Source organism: Corapipo altera, unplaced genomic scaffold (assembly GCF_003945725.1).
Source record: "Corapipo altera isolate COAL_440 unplaced genomic scaffold, ASM394572v1 1b, whole genome shotgun sequence".
NCBI classification, from domain to species: domain Eukaryota; kingdom Metazoa; phylum Chordata; class Aves; order Passeriformes; family Pipridae; genus Corapipo; species Corapipo altera.
In genome coordinates, this window is record NW_020884881.1 from 14,423,662 (window position 1) to 14,446,947 (window position 23,286).

At 36.7% G+C, this 23,286-nt stretch overlaps 1 protein-coding gene across 2 annotated transcripts in view; it reads right to left on the bottom strand.

Moving 5' to 3' along the window:
• The window catches only part of SEMA3A (semaphorin 3A), a 234,928-nt gene that overhangs the window by 100,628 nt on the left and 111,014 nt on the right, over nucleotides 1-23,286 (bottom strand). For both annotated transcript variants that reach the window (XM_027639838.1, XM_027639839.1), the window contains 2 exons: nucleotides 13,816-13,973; nucleotides 11,062-11,124 (listed from right to left, as the gene is read on the bottom strand). In XM_027639838.1, coding sequence (XP_027495639.1) covers nucleotides 11,062-11,124; nucleotides 13,816-13,973 — 221 coding nt within the window. The remainder of the gene's footprint in view (nucleotides 1-11,061; nucleotides 11,125-13,815; nucleotides 13,974-23,286) is intronic.

The window sequence follows — 23,286 nt, forward strand, 5'->3', positions numbered from 1 at the left end:
ATGACATCTTTTTAAGTGGAAATTAAAGGGTAAGTCCCCATGACCAACTAATATCCAGATTTTTCTCCTTATTTGAAGAAAGTGGTTTCATTTTTTTAACCAACACTGATATCCATGCTGCTTCTCAGATATTATAGTAAATGTAAATGGCCAGATTATGCAGTGCAATAAGTAGAAGGCTAAATGATCCTTTACAGTATCATTAGCTTCAACAGTTTTCTGCTGATTTAATCCAGATAAGGATCAGATCCAGTAATATATTCTTCCTTTATTTCAGCCTTCCCACATAGCCAAGTGATTAAAATATCAGAAGATTTTGTCTAAACTGGATGGACAAGGGGATTTAAAACTATCATCTAACAGCTGGACAAGCAAAATAAATATGTGTTTTGTCTTTTAAATCAAAATGGATGGACAGCTTTCATATAAAGTCCCATGCATGAGGTTAATTAATATGTTTACTTTTTTTTCCCTTCATCTGTCCAATTAGTTGAATTCTCAAGTGACAAGGTCAGGGATATCCACAGAGAATAAGTAATCCTTGATATTACTGCTGTCATTCAAATTTATCACACTGTTGAAAGATGTTCAAGAATTACCAGGGAGCTTTTTAACTTCTCTCTTTTGCTGGTGGGCTACTGCTGGCTGCCATCAGTTCAGCTGGTATTGGTATCTTTTTCAGCATGCAGCAGCATTGTTTCAAGGAAAATATTTCTGGAGTGTTAGTGCAATAAATATATGTGTGACTGCCATGTACACAGATGATGGATTCTCAGCTAGACCCGGCAAATACTCTAGCATGTCAGTAAGCATGGGCGAGGAAGTCTCTTCAGGGTGAGCTCTGCATGGTGTGTGCTTTCACAGCTCTTGCTGTTTGGGAGTAAGATTTTGTAAAATGCAGTAACATTATTTAAAAATTATTGTCGTGTCCCTCTTTTTATTACAGTAACATTTAAAAGAATATTGGTCCAAAAACACAGTCTGCTTAAAAAGGCCCAGAATAAGCAGGGAACAAAGCCAATTATTTGAGTCCTGTTAAAATGCAATGGTCTTTAAAAATTTTATTTTATTGGAATAAGCTGGTTGGTAACAGCACTGCAAAGCTCTTGTGTTAACACTGGCAGTAAAGAGAAAGTCCCCGAGTTCTGGGAGCTGTGTGTAGGCTGTAATGGGTGGGGAAATCCTGCCTGGCACCTGTACTCCATGAGATAACCTTCCAGCTGAACCTGTATAGGCAGGTGCACGATTTTAGAGCAGGGGAGGCCAGCTGGCATAAAAACATTTGCAAATATGTGATTTATTACTGTGTACCCTTGCAGCTGGGATCAATATCATCATTTACATCCCTGTTTTGTCATTACCGTACCTTGCAATTAGCAGGAGCAATGTTTTATACTCTCACCCTCCAAAAAAGAGCCAGTTTGCAGTGCTGACTGAAGCAAGTTGATCAGCTGAAGTATTGGAGTCTGTGTTACAGAAACGGGTTTCTATCAACTTATTTCTTGGGAGTTACATCCCCATTTGTCAAAGCCTTAATAAACAGTGTGCATTTCATCACACACATGCAAATCCAATACAAACCAAAAATACGTCTAGGTAAAAAAACCACCTGGTCCCTTTTATAAATCCAAGTTATTTTGAGGACTGGACTTCAACTGTACTTGTCTTCCCACCTCAGAGCTTTGAAAGAGCTGACAGAACCCCAGAATAAGCAACTCTTATGTTGAATTGTGCAGGACTTTATATTGTATTGCGATCTGGGGGACCCAACTCCTCTGGAGATGTCATGAATGACTTTACTCTTAGGCATGGTGACCACTGCCAACATTGCACAGGAACCACTGTTTAATTTCATATCTAGATTTTCCTCTGCTGACAAGATGTGCCCTGAGAAATTTCAGACTGATGAGGGTTGATAAGACATTTTTGGTTGCATAGTACAGTTTACTGTACTTCCAGTTATCTTTCCAATTAAGGTCTGCCTGTTAGCTGCCTGATTTTCTGATATGACAAGAGTTCTTGAGAATATTTAAAATGTATAATTTACTCAAGTTGCAGGATGTCTGCATGAGTTCAAACCATTAAAGCATCAAGACAAGAAAAAAGAAGCCAAGAAAGTAGATGATTAAAAAAAGCAGATATATCCTGATTCCTTCAAGCCACAAAACTGCAAACCATATTAGCAAACAGTTGTACTGTCAGCACACTTGCACAGCAGATGGAAAGCTTCTCTGGTTCTTCCTTTGTGTTAGTGAGGGCAAAACACAAAATGTCTCTTTGCCTGTCTACTTATCCACTTGCAAATCTGGTATTTGGTCATTTGGCCAAGGGTTTATCACTAAGGCTAAGCATGGAGGTAGCTAAGCTAGGTGGGATACTCCTTAGGGTTTGTCTTGAAAACAATCTTAAGCTAGAAGCCATTAAAAGAAGTCATTAGAAGCCATGCTTTGAAGATGCCTCCCTTGACACACCAGACCTCTAAATCTTTGTCTTTAGCACTGATCATGTGACCTAGTATCTCAAGAAGCAAAATTTTCTCCAATCTTTTCTTGCATTTGGCACTTTCCAATTACAAGACGTGTTTCAGGTCCTGAAACCTTCATTCAGAAGATGCATATAACAAATGTTCTGGACCTGTGAACAGCTAGAGGGATGCCAAGAAAAGGCTGCAGTACAATATACCTGATTCAATGATCATGTCACATTTTTGTACATCTGGTTAATGCATAGTTAACAAGACAAACCAAAGTCTTCTATGGATGCAGTCCAGCAAACAAGTGGGTTTTCTGGGTTTAGCAGGCACAGCATGACTGTTGTACATTAAACCTTTCCATGAGTGCTAGCAAGCTTCCTTTATTTTGAATTGTTATGCTCTGCAGTAGTATGCACTTCCTACAGCACAGAATAAATTTATTTAAGGAACAGAAGAATATTTAATAAATAAAATATTGAGAAGCCTTGAGGTCAAGCAGAAGTCAGTTCTTTTCTGACCGTAACTTTAAAATATAAATTTGTTTTGTTCTATAGTGTAAACGAGTCCCACAATACGAGTACAGCTTTATTAGCAAAGAAATGAACACTAGGGTTCGGTTTCAGCTCAGGCAGTCTCATCAAGCCCAGCAGCAATTTAAGTTGCAACCACAGCCTAGATCTAAAGAGTCTCTCTCATCTATCTCTTCCATCTGGGTGGAGTAATCACCTGTCTGCTGGAGAAATCAGATTACACTCACGCCTTTCCAAATAAGATCAACACCTGTTAATTGGGTGGAGTATTTCAGACAAACGGGTTGTCAAGCCTGTTACAGGCACATAACACACTTAGACTCCATATCAGTCAGCTTGCCTTTATTCAGAATATTACAGGCATATCCTCTAATGACTTCCACTCACAGCCACCTAAGACAAGTATACTCAAAACTTCTCTTTTGAAAGTGAACATAAAACCATGAAGTATTGAAAGGAAGCAAAAGACTGTGACATCTATAAGGGACAGTCGCTTAGCAGTATGCGTGCCTGTAAATAAATGTACACTGTAAGCTACTCTTTGAGGTTACATGTCTTACTGTGGGATGCTAGAAATTTGTGTGGGGATATTAAACTGTTTTGGCACCACAGAGAGATGTTGAACAGAGAAACCTTACGTGACAGAAGCTTAAAATTCCCACTCAGTAAAAACATGGCACCAAGGTGAAATTGTTGAAATGTGAGCTTGTTGAGCGGTTTGGGGTTTTTTATCTTTTTGTTGGTTGGATTTCTTTTTTTAATATATTCATGATATATGCATACAATCTAAAGCTTTTGGAAAATTTTAATCAGAAGGGAATTACCTAAGGAGTAAGAGATGAATAGATCATTTCATCCAACAAAGATCATTTAATCAGAAAAAGAGCAAACAAACAAACAAAACCAAACACAAAAGCAAGAGAAAAATATATAAATTCTCCCTTTATTTACTGTTCTTACTTTCCTTATTCCACCATCTTCAGAATATAAAACTTTTTCAACACTGAAAAGGGTTTTTTTTTTAATATCTTCTGTTGACATGAAGATGTGGAAACTGAACAAAGCATTAGCTTTGACATAGGAAATAATTGCATATTATTTCCTAGGTTATTTTAAGAACTTTCCCTTTAGTTTTCTTAGTTATTACAATAGGAAAAAGACAATATTTTAGACTTGTGTGCAGCAGGGAGGAATTTAGTAGATCTGTGTTTGGTGTATGTAAGTAATGGGTCTACAGAAAAAATTAGTTGTGGACTAATTTAATGGTGACATAGTGACCACATCTTGAGTATAGAGAAACTGTAGTATGTGATCTTTCAGAGCAGACACAAACAAAACCAACACAAAAAAACCCAAAAAAAACCCACCAACCAACCGAAAAAAAAAAAATGAAAAAAACCCAACCAAACAAAAAACCCAGTCTGTTTGCTAAAATACAAAGAATGTGAATCAAATTCAGAAAAAAAATAGAAAAAGGAAAAAAAAAAGATGTGGCTGGCAGCAAAGGGAAGGCTTTTCTTCGACTTCATGAACTTCAGACTGAAGCCCTGAAAGAAAACAGGGACTAAACATATCGATCATTTCTACCAGTCATCCAGTTAATGTGTTTTTCTGGAAAGAAATGTATGAAGAATAAATTTACTCTGTCCATCCTAGGGTGCAGTAAATCATAACATGGAATTACCCTACAATATTTTGAAATAGCAATAGCTGGAAACTCAGCCATAAATAATTCTCAGGCTTGCCAAGGCCAAACAAGGGCTCATGAGGAACATCTATTGATAGAAAATTAAACCCCATAATTTGGGGAACGATTTTTCCTTCATTTCTCCTTTACTTTGCCTTTTCTGACTCTGTGAATTTGTATTTCAAAAGCAACAAAGAAAATATTTCTGCAAGACTGCATTAAATCTGCTGAATATTAAATTTCCTTCAGAAGCAAATTTCTATAGTCACACCTATAAACAGAAAAATAAGCCCAAAATTGGAAAATTAGCTTTCTCCTTGATCTATATCAATTTGTTCCCCATACTGAAAGACTTAAATTACTCCCCATGATACATAAATGGGTAAAATATGACAATCTGAACAACTGCCAAGTTAATTCTTCCTCTGTATAAGGACACAAGTTATTACCTTACAGCATCTGATTTGCCTTGGTCAGTACATAAAAAGAAATATATGCAAATGCCTAAACGAACACAAGCTGTAGGATCAGGATCTGCAATAAGCCATAAATGAAGCTTTATGCTGGTGGGTGTGTTGTGGGGGTCCATTCGAGAACTGGAGCTGGCACAAACAAAAGTTTCTGGGTGGAATAGTCTGTTAGAGAGCTGCACAGGATTTTGAAAGACTCCAGTGCCCAAAATCCCTTTTTTACCAAGCCCAGTTCACCTCTGAATGCAGTGGTTGCAGGTTTTGAGGGGATTCCCCCCCATCTGTCTTCCTCTTTTGTTTGTAGTCTATGCGAAGCAGTTTTACAAAGCAGCACTACTTACAAAATGTCTCACTCTCTCATCTCCCAAAAGGTGAGAATTCCTTTAGTAGGAAATTGTGTCCACATTAGAGAAAATGGACAAGACTAAGGAGCCAGCAGCCCTCAAGCTAAAAAACAAAGCACACTAACTGGGACAACTGATAGTCAGAAAAGATATGCAGTGGCACTGTTTATCTGACAAATATCACAAAAATCACATTTATTCTTGTAGTAGGTCAAATTCTGTCCCTAACATTACAGGAAGTCTGTTACTTTGGATTTTTACTTATTCTACCCCTTCCTGCTCCCAGGAGACATTCACCTTTCCCTTTCGCCCAGGGTGGATGGGGGTCCTGGGTTGTTAGGCTCTGTTAAAGAGTTTTACTGCTGTGCTGGAGACAAGAAGCCAGAAATGAAACAGGGATGGAGATGAAGGTTAGTGGTAGAAAAGCTAGAAATCTGGCTGTAGATGTCCTCCAAAGGAACAGCCCTGACAGAAAGATATGAACTACTCTTTGGCAAACCCAAAGGGCCAGAGGCAATTTGACTGGAAAAATTGTGCCTTTCAGATGAATTTAGAAACAGGCTTTCTAGGTCCAGCCAGCATTATATATTTAACTTTCAGATTCTGTCTTCAGATCTTTGTTTACAATAACAGATGAAAAGAATTACTTTTACTTTCTGCGTCCATGTTCTTCTATTTTCCCTAAGGCAACTACAGTAATAAAATGAGTTAAAGGGAACAGTGCTCATTTATTGCCAACTTTGTTTTTCCAAAGTATCACCAGATATGGCTGAGGGACACTTGCTGAGTTACAACTTTTTCTTTTCTAGTTTTTGTTTTTGTTTTTCTTTTTTTTCTTTTTCCTTCTTTCTTTCCAAATTAAATCATTACACACTGAGGGATCCATAAGCCTATGGTCTGGTAACTACAGCGGTTGGACTTGATGATCTCAGAGGTCTTTTCCAACCCGGCTGATTCTATGATTCTATGACTCTATAGATCCATCCCCTCCCTTCCTATAATTTAGGGAGGGTCTGCAAAAGTTTAAAGGAAGCATAAACTGAGATGGCATATGAACATTTTGGCTTTATGTATTATCATAACAAATGAGACGATGAATTAAATTACAGTCATGTTTTTACACCTGCATGAACAATAAACTCAGTAAGTAGGTGCCAGCCACACTTGAATGCAAAGAAGCATGCACAGAATGTGGCTATATTGTGTAGTGTAAACAGTCTTGCTTCTTCTTCACTGGAAACAGGTTTCTGATCTAAAGCGATTCCAAATTACCATCAAGAGGACTATCAAGTAAAAAAAAAATCAATCACGATTGAAGTCAGGTAAAAGTTAATAACTAGATAAAATTTAATGGCAATTTAAATAGCCCAAGGAGATGCCTATCTCCTATAAATTACAATACAGTCAGTGCTTACCCACACACAATTTTGCTGATACACTTTAGCTGTGTACACAAAAGTGTAACACTGTATGGACCTGCATGTACCTAACTGTGTATGTTCATGTGACAGAGCATACACAGAAGCTTGTTGGTACCAAGTACTTGGTACTCTTTGCATCTGTTTGTACATCAGTGTAGATTTCTCACCAGAAACATCCAGGGAGAAGCTGATATCATACAGCATGCAAAGTGCATATAAATGTCTGCCATCATGCAGCTTGTCCTGTGTGGTTTTATTAAAGTATCTATTGAAATGTTAAAGATTTATACAAGTCAAGGCCAGAAAGGACCGTTTAAACAATTTAATTTGACCTGGAATCTTTAAAAGTGGCTAAATAAATTTGATAGTCAAATCACACTTGAAAATAACATCCTAAGGTGCCCTTCAGAAACACATCTTTTAAGCTTTCCAGTTATAGAAATCTATCATACCCTTTAGAAGGGATTTCTCTGATTAACTGTGTAACATGAACTACTGTTATGGTGCCTCAGTCAAATCTAGTGCAGAGATGTATCAACTGAACAGCAGCCAAAATTTTTAAAACAATGGTAAATTAACAGTTTAAGGACTAAATGAGGTTTCCAGTCAGGAACCTATTCCTGCCATATCCCTACTTGCAAAACTAACTGGTGTTTCTGGTAACTTTTGTAAATCACCCAGGCTTTGCTTTGCTGGTTTATGATATCCCAAGAATGTCAGACTGGAACTGTAGCCACTTTTCTTTTTTTTTTTTTTTTTTTTTTTTTTTTTAGTTACCTATTATTCAACCCACATGTAATGCAGAGGTTGCCATGTGTTTTTGCAGGGTCCCAGATGACTGTCAGATTTTTAAACAAAAATATTGAGGCTCACTGGTGAGGAATATGACTAGCAGCATGACTGTTCTGTAAGTTTAGTATAAAAGCTGAGAATTATTCTGTAGAGACTTTGTCGTCTTTGATCATTATCAAGGTCTGGCCAGGAATCATGAGAAATATTCACAGGACTTACAGAAACCAGAATAGATCAAATAAAACACTGAAGTCCAAAATAGCAAGAAATCCTCACAGAATTGCTCATTTAGTTGAATTACGTAAGCAAATATCTTATTTATTATTTATAGTCTTTAATTTTTCATGAACAACGTTACTTTGGTGCTTGTGATACTCTATACTGAGGAAATGGAAATATATTGTAATACTAAGTACTTACATGGGAGAGTAATTATGATTTTATTGGAAAAAATCTGTATTTTGTGGGAAAGTGTAGCAGTTAACCTCCGTCAGAGAAGTCCTGCTGTAAGTAGGTATAGCATAGCTGGGGGGGGAGTCTTCCAGTATCTCTTCTCAGCTTACTCATACGAAAAAAAGATCCAAAGCATACCTTAAAAGCTTTATCTAGCTATACAGTGAGTAAAGCTTAAGTAATTAACATATAGTAAGCTCTTTAAGAAACAGAAATGACTGCTTAAGTAACAAAGAGGTAGCAGGAGAGCGGGAACGGGCCCGTTGGCTGCTCTCCTCAAATCCCGTGTGGACTGTCCTGAGCCACAAACCTGCTGTGCCTGGACTGGCATGACTGACAGTGTCAGGATAAGGAATCCCTCTGAAGGAGTGAAAACGATGGTAAATTACCCCTTATAATTATGAGAGGAAATCTCTGAGGTCATAGCTGAGGTTAGCAGTGGGGCAGGGCCAGGGTTACACTTGTGCTGCAGCTGCTGCAGTGCACCTGGCCCATTAGTGGGGACTTGCATTTTCAGCACTGACTTACCCTGGAGATCAATAATTAAAAGTTGTTTTTTTTAAAAAAGACCTCAATGTAGAAGTATAGACTGTCATGTGGAAAGTTTTAAACCATCACAAGTGAAGAGCATATAGAATCTTAGAAGTGGTACATACCGAAAGCAGTATTAAATCAAGCACGGTTTGTATGTCATTGTATTTGTCCTCTATTTCTCCTATTCCCACTAATGAGAGTCTGTTGAGTTATTTTTATGGCCTTTATATTTCACACTCCCAAGGTACCGACAATGGCTTTAAGGAATAAATAAGGGAGGAATAATAAGTTTGTTAAATGATCTGTAATCTTTATCTGTAATTACAGCTAAAGTAGTTGCATTAAATATGTTGCTTGTAATGCACTGTTTTATGGCAAGAACAAGTACCTGTAAATATTTAAAGATGATGTTCTGAACACACCAAGATATGTATTCCCTCTTTCTAGCTGCCTACTGAAACTAGACCCACATTACATATGATGTATGAGTTTATTTTATTTTAATTTCTCACCTACTCTTGTAGAGAACTCTAAAATTAAAAAAAAAAAAAAGAAAGTAAAACCAGCAACAACAAGCCTACATGTGAAAAATGTTTCTGAAAACAAATTAGCAGATTCTAGCAACATTTTGCTGTACTGGGCTGCACTGAGTGCTGAGCTCTGTGCTCCTGTTCTGCCCACCAGCTCATGGCAGTGCTGCTCCTAATGCACAGGATCATAGCAGGCAGCTCATGTGCCAGGGGCACACACTGCACTGCTGTGTGGTATGGGCTTCACTTTCTGCTCGTGATCAGCAGGTGTAGCTGTCCTAATATCACAGGAAGCAAAGGAATCAAGGTGAACAGAAGTTACAGTATAAACAGTCCTCTCAAGCTTAGTATAGTCAGAGGATGGGGACCTGAACTTCCCAGCTTACTCCAGAACATGCGTCTCTATGATTTTCAACAACTGCATTAGAATCAGCATGGTCCAATGTATAAAGCATACTCTTACTACTGTGAATGTCTGAAAATAATTATTCAAAATAAAAGAGTATACTTTCACTCTAGACACTGAATGTCCTACTAATTTTCTAGGTTTTTACCCTAGCTACTAAAAAATCTACTTAATGTAATATCATAATACTTCATTTAAGATCAAGCAGCAAGGCTAGTTAATTTTCTCACATATTTAACACTAGCCTTTTTTTTTAACCTTGAATATTAGATATTCTAGGCTTCATCTTGTAAAGGACTCCTGAAAATTATTTGTGAACATGAATTAAGCTAAATGTATTATTTTTATGTAATGAGATAGCCTAAATATCTGGCACTTCAGCTGTCCCTTCACATATATAGCTTAGCCCATATTTCCTAGTTTTCACCTAATCCACCTCTACTGTTCCCAAATGGCTTTTTTATGAAGACAACTGTCCTCTATGGCCTAGGTAAAGACTGATGAAACTATTTTTATTATGACCTAGGAAATTATTCAAATGGAGCTCTCCAGAGGCATATGGTTGGCATTATGAATATTTTACAGAATCATCTCTGAAAATCAGGCCAATAGCATATCCACATGGGGCCAAGTTCCACTCTCACTTATACCTTGGCAACCACAGTGATTTCCCATTTGGCTTTGCTACGCAAGTATTTGTTTGGCTTATTGCAGGCATGTATTTTTTATCTGCTTTCCCCCTTCTTCAGCCCTTTCCTCCTATTTCCCATTCTGTTCCTATACAGAAGACAGTTATTATCAGTGTGGAATGATTGCTATTTGGGGGCTACTGGCTATGTCTCTCCTACCTCATAAATACAGGGAATATGATGTACACAGGAATGAGGGAAAATGCACAGAAAATGATGGCTAGTGTAACAGGGTCCTTCCTGAGGCACCAAAACTAATGTAGAATGTTAAAAACACTTTGACCTCAATATTGCTATGAACTCCATGAAGGAAAGAGCTCAGGGGAACCCTCTGACTCCAGAGAGATGCTACAAAGAAAAAGCACTTCTTGGAGCTCACTGTAGGACTGGAACCTGGAGCAGGGAAAAAATAGGTCAAAATATTAAGCATCCTGACTTCAGGAGATGAGTATTCAAGGGTTAATATTTCTCATTCTGATTTTTTTTTTTTTGTAGATAAATTCTATTTCATTTACATGATTTTCCACTTATGAATTTAAACCCTTGGTCATGAAGATGAAATTTCATTATGTTGAATAAGACAACTGAGAAAACTCAAGACTGAAGTTATGATCAGATGTGTGACCTTACAGAGTAGGAAAAATACTTTAAGAATTAACACAGTAAGACATAATAAAATATTTACAATGTTTTATAAAAGGAAAAAAAAATGCTAAAAAGATTTGTACTTACCACAATATCTTTTCCAGCCCACTTGCACTCATCCCTTCGGGAATGAGACACAGGCCAAACAATCTAAAGACACAAAACAAAAATCAGATTGTGTTATTACATGCTTCAATATTCACAAATTGCAGGCTGAATGCTAGGGTGCCTTTATCCAGTTTCTCTTTCCCCCATTCTTTTCCTTATTCCCTTTTCTTCCTTAAAATTTGACGACAAATAAATGTAATACTGGGAACAAAACAGGAATAATAGGAGCCACAGTAAAAACAATCTTGAAATATAGTCTGTATTGTGAATTTCAGCTGTGAATCTCAAATACTAATGATAAGACGGTTGACTCTCCATTAAGTGAATGTTCTTTCAATGTTTTAAATCTCATGGAATGGAGACTAAGAGCAAAAAATTGCAGATACTTGCTAATAATAAATGGGATCTGTGTGAAATTCGATCACACATTAGTTACCGCATCAGAAATGAGCTGCTTGCCTCTTAGTGTATCTACTAGTTTACTCTTTTGCTAGGTTTAGTTAACTAAATAATAAAAAGAAGCCATGGGATTTGAAAAGTTTCACACCATCAAAATAGAAATGTTTATGCTGTTCCTATAGAGCAGCCCTAACACAACTAATCCTAAACCTAAGGATTTGCTGTAGTGTTTTTGCAGAAAATGGATCTCACCTCATACAGAAAAAATCAAGAGACCCTCACAGTCAATTATTCATGTTTCTTTGAAAAGCTTTTAGGAATTACATATAGAATAAAACATGATCTTCCCATAAAATGCAAGGCTATTCATTTGGGAGCCTCAGATAATGCAATATGAATGGCCATAAGTCTGGATTACAGTCTTGGTGTTCAATATAGAAAGCAAAAGGCAAAGTATTAATGAACAAAAAAACAAAAAGAAAGAAGGATGAACATGGATGACAGAAGAGGTCAAAGGAGACGTTATATATGACATTTGAATATACAATTTGCAACAATTTTCCTAAAACTTAATGAAATACAAACACAAACAAACATGTTAAGTCTATAAAATAAGGCTGAAAATTTTATGAGCACATTCTCTCTCAAAGGATTCCCGCTACTTCCTGTTGCTATTCTCAGCTTAAAACGTGCAGAGACACGCGAAAATTAAAATTTACTACGTTGAAAAACATTAGCCAAACTTCTCAGATCTCCCAAAAGGACCAGTTCAAGTTCAGTTCAAGTTTTGGGCAAAAATTTCAATATTTTTAAAACCAGTATTCTAGATGTTCTTTTTCCTTAGTCTCACAGCACAATATTTTCCTCAAATTTGGTTTAAAAGACAGCTAAATCGATCTGGTTTTAATAAATTGAAAGATTTGGCTTTTTGAGTTTCAATGTTGCCATCAGCATTTAGACAGAAACCTGAGGGGTTTTTTTACATGGTAGAAGAAACAACCGGTAAAGTTTGAGCTCGAGTTCAGCACTGGTTGCATTGTAATTTTGATTTAAGTTTCTTACACAACTCTCCTGTCTATAATAAACAGATCTCCAAATTCTTTAAGCCTATTCTTAAACCTAAAGTCTAAATTGTAAGTCTTTTCTCTAAGAAATGTCTGTTGCTAACATACATTTTTATGTTTCTGGTAGCAATTCTTTATTTAATATTTTAATATTTGTATATAAAATCAAAGAGTGTTCTAAAGGTATCTAAATATGTAACTATGTAAGACACAATTCCTCCCATTCTACAGAGCTGTTTTCTGCAATGGAAACACCTTCTTTCCTTTAATTATTCCAGATGTTTTGCACATTAAGCTATTGATCCCTCAGAGAATTCAAATAAATAGCTAGTTTCCTTTATAGCTGCTCTAAAGAGAATAGAAAAGAAAATACCCAGTTTTCCTTTTATCCTCTTATCCTTAGAGAATACAAATGAATAGCCTGTCTTCCCTCTGAACAGAAAACACAAGGTATTTATTGCTATCATCTTAGGAAGCTAATAGTCAAACGGCCAAAAGGTCAGGAACACCAAGAAAAAAAAATAATCCCTGGGTATTAAAAGCAATATATCTCTCATAAAAGGGTACTCTCTGGATTTTAAAAGTGTGCCATCAAAATACTTAATATAACAAATCAAACCTCCATCCCATTCTTTACCTTCTTGGCATTATTAAAATAAATGAAAAATTAAATTATTTGTTTAGACTCCAACAGAAGAATGACACTAAACTATTTGTCAGCTTTTAATGAGTCACCAACTTACACTGGAAAATTATACTCTTCATCAAGAATGGCAATATTTTACTGACTTATTCCTCTTTTATTAATACTGAAACCATTTTTATTTGAAAGCAGCAGAAGCAAAGGTCCTACATAAGTACTTGGTTAAAGAAGAAAAATCAACACTGAACTCTCAAACAGCTTGTTTTATCTGCAAACAAATACAGAGCAATAAGGCCTTTCTGTGCAAACTGTCATAAGAGATGTTTGGCTTTTATAGCAGTACACATGAAAGTATGTCTTGTTTGGGAAATAGCTGGATTATTCACTTATCCTTTACTTTTTTTTTTTAGTAGTCTGAAAAAAATATTGCAGATTATACTGTCAAAGGTCATAGGTTCATTATAAATTTCTCTTCATAGAGTCAGCAAATATTTTCATTGTAATAGTATTCCTGACATCCAAACACTTACTACATAATTCCAACAGCGCACAACATAGTCTGAGTAATAACAAGTCTTCAACATTAAAAGTATATATTTACATTGCACAGAACATGAATGAATGTACCTTTTGATATTCCTTGATGTTAACCAGGTTGAAGGAAAATATGTGATCCTTTGCTCCAACGTACAGCCGACTCCGTTCTTCATCCAAGAGGAAAGTGTGGTAACTGGAGCTGTTAGCTAGGCCATTGAAATTGATTATATTGTTGGATTCCAACATTTCTGTAAGATAAAGGGAATACTTTTGTTGTTAATACGGTCAAATGAAATACAGACTTATATTTTGACTTGTATAGATACCATTTTAGGAATTTATGCTCAGTGAGTAGGAACCAGTGAAAGCATTAAGTACCTGGGCACTTGACTGTTTTTATTTCAAGTACTGAAACTGGTTGTGAGATTCAGCTCTACACAAAGGTCAAAAGAACAGCAAAATCAATTAAAGGCCTGTACGAACTTTTAGGTGGTAAAATTCTATCCATGTAGCTCATCAACTGTTGGACAAAGTTCAATTTTGTTCAATCAGTGAGATTTGCAAGGATAAACTTGAGGATAACCAGCTGGTAAAAAACACATCTAAACACAAAATCTACTTCCAGCAGAAAAAACTATTTCATACAGATCCATAAGTTACAAGAAAAGGGATAAGAATGACTAGCTGATGAGAAGAAATAAGATGTAACATCTATTCTTACATGTATTATTCTCTTCTGAGCTTTCTGACACAGGCAGCATGTTGTTCCCTTGCTTGGAACAAGAATGAAGGTAGGGAGGGTAACTTGGCTTCAAGAGTAATACTCTAGTTCTCATGCTCCTCACAGAGCCATTGCACTTGATAGGACTTTTTTTAAGTACAACATCTTAGCTATTCAAACATTAACAAAGTCATACATACTTTTCTGAAACTGCTGAAAAATATTTTTGCCATAATATAATGTAGACAATATTAGTACAAATACTCATGAAAACACTCTTTCTTTAATCCTGTCTATCTACATTCATATCAGGACCAAAACCAAACCATCTCTATCACTTTAAGGCATACCTGCACTAGTAAGTCATCAATAAGAAAGATTCCTGGTGATGGTAAATCCTATGTGGTTCAAGCCCTGACCTTGGGACATACAAAGGCAAACATGCAGTTTTAGGAGCAGGAGCAGTTCCACTGATGGACCCAGGAAGACAGATGAGAAAGGGACTGAATACATCCAGTGCATCCTTCATGTATCTTAACATTTGTGTTACTTCTGCCATATGTGCAAGCTGAGGATGTCTAGGATTTGTCTAACAGTGCAGCTACCTGCTATGACTTTTTGGTTTTCGGTAAGATCCCTCCCATTTTCCATCATTACTCCAACTGCGGAATGAGTGTTAGATAGCATCTCCTATGATGTTAAAAATCAAGGAGAAACTGCTGTTAAAACGGAAGTTGCTGCCTAATTTTTTTAATCTTATTTTTCCTCTTTTTCCCCCCTTATTTTATTTTAACAAGAACAAGGCATATGTTAGGTGAGGCTTTTTTGAACCTACATAATAGTAGTACACATGAATTTACAGAATTTCAGCACCTGCATCTTTGTAGTCCCACAGATGTTAAACCTATTTTTCATGTTCACTTATACCAGGTGGATTTTGAAGCAGGCTGATACTCTGGAATGGAAAGCATTAGTAGGCAACATATTCAAGGAAGACAAAGATAACACTGAGAGTTGCATAACATTTGGGCTAGCTTTGCTCTGGTGTTCTTTGCATCTATTTGAAAAAACTCTCACTAGTACCAAAAAGAGTTAATTCGCAAAGCAAAGCATCGCAGTACGCACTACATTATACATATTCTACACTTTTTCTCACTAAATATAACTATACATTTGTATCACAGTATACTTTTTAAAACTTGTACTGCTGGAGACTGAAATTCCCTCTTTTTTTTCCTTTTTTTTTTTTTTTCCTTTAAATGAAACAATCAAATCACCCCAAGCAGTCTTGTCAAAATAATTCTTCTGGCTTCCTGCCAAGTTCTAGAATTTGACTCTATTGTCCTCCGGTTCATTTATTTGCATTTTGTTAGAGACTTTACTAATTCTCTTTACTTTGTAATGACTGATTCAGATGTTGAATGTCGACTCACTGAATAGTGAGTGATGTAGATGATTGATTGCTTAACTTGTCTTAGAACTCTCTTGGCTAGAAATGCTTTGCTGTCATCTGTATCTGATCATTTTTCTTATAATATAGCTGTCAAAAACCTTTGTAATTTTTTCATCTTTCTTGGTTTGAACTCACATAGGTGTGATTCTGTCCTTTGTGACTGCGGTGTAAAGACAAGTGTCTGCTGAAGTCAATGTTACACAAAGGTAAAACTGATAAAAATGGAAATAAGATCGGTTAGGCACACAGCTACTTGGCTTAAAAGGAGCCTGATATGATTTTTCTAATGCAGAGATCTAAATATTCACATCTACAGATGGTGATTGATGTTTTCTTTTCTTTCTAATATTCATGAAAAAAGTGAGATCATAACATTGGAGTCTAAGGTTTATTATGGCCAAGAGTAAATTACATCATCTTCACTGTTCATAAGTCTCTACAGTATAAGTTAAAAGGACCAGATGTAGCTGTTCAGGGAAATATATATATTTTTTCTTTTAATTATCTGTGACTTTCAGAGTAAGCAACAATATTAAAAGTAACTATGCTGGTTTTTTTCGTGAACATGCAACTTAAACTAAAAGCTAAATTCCATTGTCTAAAATTAGGACATTTCTTCTAGGTTTTAATCCAGTCTGTGTTGTATTGTCACATTACTGACTTTTGCAGGAGATGACTAGATTTCCAGGGTCTGTTCCCCAAAAGATTAGACCTAAGCATGCTCCAAGCAGTGTATTTCAAATTGTTTGACATTAGGTTTCTCCCCATCAGTAATCAGGTTGAGAATACAAGTTGAGGAGAAAAATTTCATTTGTGTGTTGATGATTCTCAATCACTGCTAATTTAGTTAGGTTTGAGCTACATCACAAGTAGGAGGTGAAAACCTAAATAATTTCTGCAGATCCTCTGCTGTTTATTTTAACTTACATGTATTTGTTCAGTGATGAATATGGCTTTATAGGACATTCTGGACAGGCTGTTGAAGAGCAAAGCAATGACATTTGCACAATCAATACAAATTAAGTTCCCCAAATTCATTAATTTCAAAGTGTTTACTATCCAGTGTCTTCAGTAGCCAATCAGTGGCTACTGCTGAGAGAAACAGCAAAGACAGGGGACACTCCCAGAAGGGCACTGACATCCATCGATTCTGTTAAGTGTCGATCACTCATGCTGGCAAGGTACATGGATGATCACTGATAATATAAACCAAGATTTACAAAAAAGATTGCATTGTAATGACAAGAGGAGAATGATGAATGTCTTCAATAAATCAATGAGATTAATACTATCTATGATGCATACCCTAATTATTTTCCTGGGGTTTTTTTGTTTTTATTAAATGTTGGCATATCCATGACCTATACAGACAAGTAATGGTTGCCTGTATTTAAAGTATTTTTTTTTTACTTCCTTTATGATCTGTGCAGTTATTTTTATTGTAAAAATGTAACATTATTCCACCTTTTCTTTTGCAGTTAAGTACCATTTCTTCAGTAATTGCCCAGAGATAATTTTCTTATTTCCTTTTGATACATCCTCAGTTGTAGTCATTTTGAACAGGAATGAATGAGCCCTATACAGCTAACCACTGTACACTATGACTAGCATTGTCTAAAAAATGCTCTAAGATGTAGATTTAGAGTGGGTGGCGATATTTTGAAGGTAATAGATATGTTACTGCTTTTGTTATTGGTGCTTGCTTCTCATTTATTGTGTTGCAGGTGACCCAAGCTAATGGTTCAAAATGCACCATATCTTAAAAGGTAATCATATTATCATGAATTTTCACAGTGATGACCAGTGAAACCAGATTGAGATTGAGTTTCTCAAGGTCTGTGGGCCAGATTCTCCTACGAACCACTTCACTTCAAACTGCTTTAATTCACAGTCCTGACTTGCTTGCTCCATCTTACTTGTTCTTCTCTGCCAGTGTCCAAGTTTGAAGTATTTGACCTTTTTCAATGTGCCTTTCTGCAGACTCTGCATGGTCTTTCTTCCATTAACTGATGTTTCTCTTGATCCAGTCTGACTTGAGTCAGAACATTCACTCTGCCAGGCCAAGTTGGCAAATTTACAGAAGTAAACCAGTCCCTAACCCTTGCCTTCCTCTTAATAAATGGTTATTTAATTTGCTAATGGAATCGTAACTTAATAGTATGTATACACACAGAGGGCCAAATTCCTGCAGTGAAATCCATGGAGATATGCATGCACAATGAATGTAGATTTGTTTTATTTTTATCACACTTTTTCATTAAAGAAGCAGCTAGAAAACCACAGCTATACCTAAGATGAATAGAGGTAGGTAGATCCTGAAGTTTGCTTTATCCATGGTTGGTATTCCACCCTAAACCTTGTTTTATGTCTGTGTTCCTTCAGCAGAGTTTGTCAGGAGGAGAACATAACAAAAGAAAACCATGTTATTTTTTCCTTATCTACTAACAGGGAAGCTGTCTTTGTAGCAAGAGGGAATTTGCCTGTGTAACAAGTCAGAAAATTTGTGAGCTTTGGCCTGTGTTCCTGCTATAGACTTCACAACGGCACACCAGCCAAGATTATTTTTGTTGTCAAGGGTCAAAGGAGCACATCAATTTCTCTAAAAATCAGAGGAAAGGTCTCCTAGTTTCCTCAGAAGGATTCAGATCTGGACCTGTCCTACTCCCAGTGACTCTGCAGAGTGACTGGGTTATACAGGCAGTGCTGCTCGTCATAACACGCTCGTGAAGCCAACGAGTGGGTTGCTGGTTGCACGAAACTCTCGACCTTCATTCCTTTGCCAGCAACGATAATATCTCCCTGTGTATCTCCTAGCAGTAGATAAAAAATGAGTCAATGCCATTATGCCATCAAACAGGGATTTTGCTGAACTGTGAGCAGTGCCTCCCACAACGTCATGCTAGAACATTTCCTTCTTCTCTCTCCAGGCCTTTACTTTGGCTACAGAGGATCAGGTGGCTGCATGTTTGCACATGCATTTGTTGCTTACACAGATGTATACTGTGCCTGTTCCGTATATCAGCATGTATATCTTTCTAAATAATCCCAGGTGTAAATTAGTCATTACTCTTTGAGTAATCATTTGATGAATCCTAAGATAGCAATTCTACCACACAAGGAAAGAAGTGAGTATTTTAAGTTCCAACCTCTCTTGCAGCTTTCCCATTTTACTGCTGTGAGTGTACATGGTGACTTCTGCCCCAGCCAAAGAGTCAAGGAAAAGGCAGGGACTGGCAGGAAATCAAGACAGCTTCCTGCAAGGCATTAGCCAGCAGAGTGTACTTGGCAAATCCAGGAACGTAAGCATGGAGAAGGCACCATATTTGTTGTGAGTCTGTTCCCCACCCGAGAGACACAACGGCTGCCATGCGTACAGTGGGATATTTCAGTGGGGTATTTCCATATATTATGAAAAACACTCAGATCGGTGCTTGTCTGAAATCAGGTGAGCTTGACCCCATGCCAGATCTAATGCTTAGTAGCACACTCAATGGCCTGAAGAATAACTAATCCTTTCTCCTAACCAGGATTTGACTACTTTATACCACAATTACTTTATTTCATTGACACCTCAGACATCACTGGAACCTTAGGATCTAGCCCTTAGTGAGCAGAATGGCTCAGTTGCCCACTCTAGAAAAAAATAAGAAACCTGCTAACAGTCTATGTTACCATTCAAATTTCTAAAAAACAATTAATTAAAACAAGGAAAACTAATTTATCCTATTTTAATATTTCATCTGGGGGAAAAAATTAAACAATAGTTGCAGAAACATTTTTTTTCCTACATCTTTCAATTTAACTGGTCAGGTTATCAGTCTTTCAGTAACATTTAAACTGTTCCAATATTTCCAAATTAGTTTTACCAATAAGACTTTTATTTCGTATTAGGAGCAGAAGAATAAAGACACAAATTATCAACACCCTCCCCTCGCCAAAAAAAACAGCTTATGCTTTCATATAATTCTAAAATTACGCTGCTTGGAAATATCAGAAAGTAATCACTTTTATCTGAAATGAAACAAAAAACAGGCTTATGAAGTGTATGAGATCACATAGTGTAATAAGTGATTTATCCATTTTTAGAAATGTAACATAAAAACTTCTGTAATCAGCACCTTTGGGTTTTTGCTACACTAGGAGTCAGAGAAACTTGAAACTACGCAGCATTTGTTGTTGATGGCAATTCAGTGTTATTGTAATTTGAATGAGATAAATCACTGGGAGAAAAGGGAGGGTTATCTTATCAGTAATCAAAATACAATTGGAACAGAGCCCCTCACAGCTGTTCAATCAGTCCTAGCTTTCATCCTCTTCATCTACTTTATCATAACAGTTGCCAATCAGCTGGTTTCACTGAACTCTACTGGAAGGAGAAACAAAACAGAACCATATTTGTTTTTAAGTTAAAGGTTTTTTTCTGAGAGAACATGTAGTTCAGAAACACAGTTCAGGGAATTATTAAAATGTATCAATTAGAAGTAGCTAGGACAAGATATACAGCTTTTTGTGCACTCATGATGTAAACTAAGCATTTTAAAAATGAAACACTCCTGCCTACCTTCCACTGCAGCAAAGAAAACTTGAGGGCCATGAGCATACTTTGATTAAAACCAGATACTTGGAAGGAGGAATGTTACACCAATGTTTTGTTTCAGTTGCACCAGTATAAGCATGGAATCCCTTGACTTCAAAATACTGATGCATATGTTTTTTATACTGTAAAACTGAGAGAAGATTTTAGCTCATTAATGTCAGCACCATTTAACAACATGACAGCCCTTAAAGTGTTTTTGGTTTGAATAATTGAAGGAGTCACATGATATTTCAAAGATCTAAAACATTTAGGTTTTTAAAGCCAACCTGTTTTCCCTTTATTATTTACATTATTTGTCCTTTTTGTGTCTGAAAGTGAATCCGGATTATCCCTATTGGTCAGCTGTTTTCTTATAAAATATGAGAAATATTAACCTCTGAGCTAAACAAAGTCTTGTAAAGTTTGATTTCATATATTTGAAAATTTACTGTAACATCCCATATTATAAATTAGGCTTTGTGAGAAAGGTTATGGCACATATTTAACTGTGAATTTCACAGGTATTTAAGCACAACATTATTACAAAATCACTGACATATATTACCTATATTACCTGTAGCTTTTTTTGTGTGTGTGTGATGAATCAAATGGCAAGAAAGAGATGGTAAAAAGAGACCATGATCTGGTTTTACTGAGGTGTTATCTATCTAAGGGAAAATTTATCTGCCTTGAGATTTGAGTAGGTATCATCTTTGTACCTCCCATTTGTGCTGGTATAAGAAATGCTCAGAAGAAACAATGAAAGTGATGTATCATACCAATGAACATCCAGATGTTAAGGACATCTGTAACTCTCAAAGTTCTGGCAAAATATTATGGTAAAATACTGATCTAATGCCAAGTTTGTAAACATGCTAACTCAAACAGTAGAAACACTGCAGGCATATTAACTCAGCCTCTGAGCTTGATTAGCCCAGTGTGGCACTGCATGACCCTGCATTGCACCATCTGAGCTAGCACAGGTAAACAGCCATCTAAAACCCATTCATTAAGTAACTTGGTTATCAGATCTAGTTAGAAGTTAATCAATTTTCAACTATTTGTATGATACTTCTGGGAAGTTGGTCTTCAGCAAGCAGAACGGGTACTGGTTATCAGGAAAGTAAAATTGTGGGTAGGTGTCACTTCAAGGACCTTATCTATAAACAGTACCAGCTTGTCTCATTAAATATCGTATCACAGAGACATAAACACCTTTGTAATGACTAATGCACAGACAGTTGTTTTCCCAGGGCACAGATGTATTTCATTTGGACAAGCAGGAATGAGACTGGAAGACTTTTACATCCTATCCTCTGCACAGCCTGTCCACATGTTGGATCCAAGCTTAGCATGGAGCACAGTTTTTCCAATTCATGAACTTTTTCTCCCAGAACAAAAGCAAAGCAGGAAGAGCTGTTGCTCTCTGCAGGCACACCTACTTGCTCAAAACATTGACCATGCTGCAGTATAGGTGCACCTGAGTTATCCTGAAACTCGCTTAGGCACTCATAGTGTCTTTACAACACTGCCTAAGAGGCCAGCAAAGATTAATTGATTTTGCTCTTCATCTAATTGTGCCTCAATGAAGCTGCATGTTGAATGACTAGGGTGTTACCTCAGGCTTAGCAGGCAAGCTACTTTGAAGTTAGCTTAAGGGATGTGATTATACAGTGTCATAATCATGACAGTGAAAGTCAGATAGACTCAATGCAAAGACAAAATGTCTGCATGATGACTTTTGCACAAGTACAATTTGAGAAGTGTTAGGGTTTTTTATTTATTATTATTAAAGTCAGTTCATCTTCCGAACAATCATTATTTCTGAGTAAAAACTTTGCAAATGAAAATGAAACTGTTTTGGATAATCCCAAAACCCGTCACGATGTTTGGGGACTATTAAGTAACAAACTACTTAAATACAATGGTGTTTTAGAAAATTCCCTTCTGAAAAGTTGGCCTAGTGAGGTCAGTTCATTTTTTTCTTATCATTCATTTCTTATCAACAGTGCCCTTTATTCTAAACTCCTAACAACTGAACCTGATAATCAAAAATCCAGCCAGCATCTTTGTGATTCACACAGCATGGACAATTAGGAGTCACAACAATGTCCATACGTGTATTGGAGATGCAGTTATGATAAAACCCTTCCTCCTGCAAATGTAATCCTTTTCCAGGGCAAAAGTATGAAAGTATTTTCTAACTTTTAAAGAAGTCTTGGTTTCAGGTATCAAACCAATGTACTTCAAAAACAAGCGAGCTCCTTTGGAAGAATTAATAAATATGAGGTGCTATGAGGTTTTTTGTAGGGATATCAGGAGAAATTTTTTAAAATACCAGTGTTTTTATTTTCAAGTGTGACTTTGCTATTTGACAACCAAGTTACCAATGGCTCTTGATGAGACTAATGCGGTAGGTCCTTGAAGGATTTAGATGTCAAATTTGAGACAGTGTGAGACTGAGGGTGACCTGCAGCAGGTGAGCCATCAGTGATGTAGGGGGAAATCCAGCAGAGGTAGACTTGATCTCAAATCAAACAAGCTTTAAACTGACAGTAGGCAGGTTTAGATTAGATATTAGCAAGGAATTCTTTGCTATGAAGGTAGTAAGACACTGGCCCAGGTTGCCCAGAGAAGTTGTGGATGACCCATCCCTGAAACTGGTCAGGGCCAGTTTGGATGGGTCTTTGAGCAATCTGGTCTAGTGGAAGGTGTTCCTGCTCATGGCAAGGTTTTGGAACTTGGTGATCTATAAGGCCCCTTCCAACCCAAACCGGTCCATGCTTCTAAGTTCTTCTCTGATGTATTTTA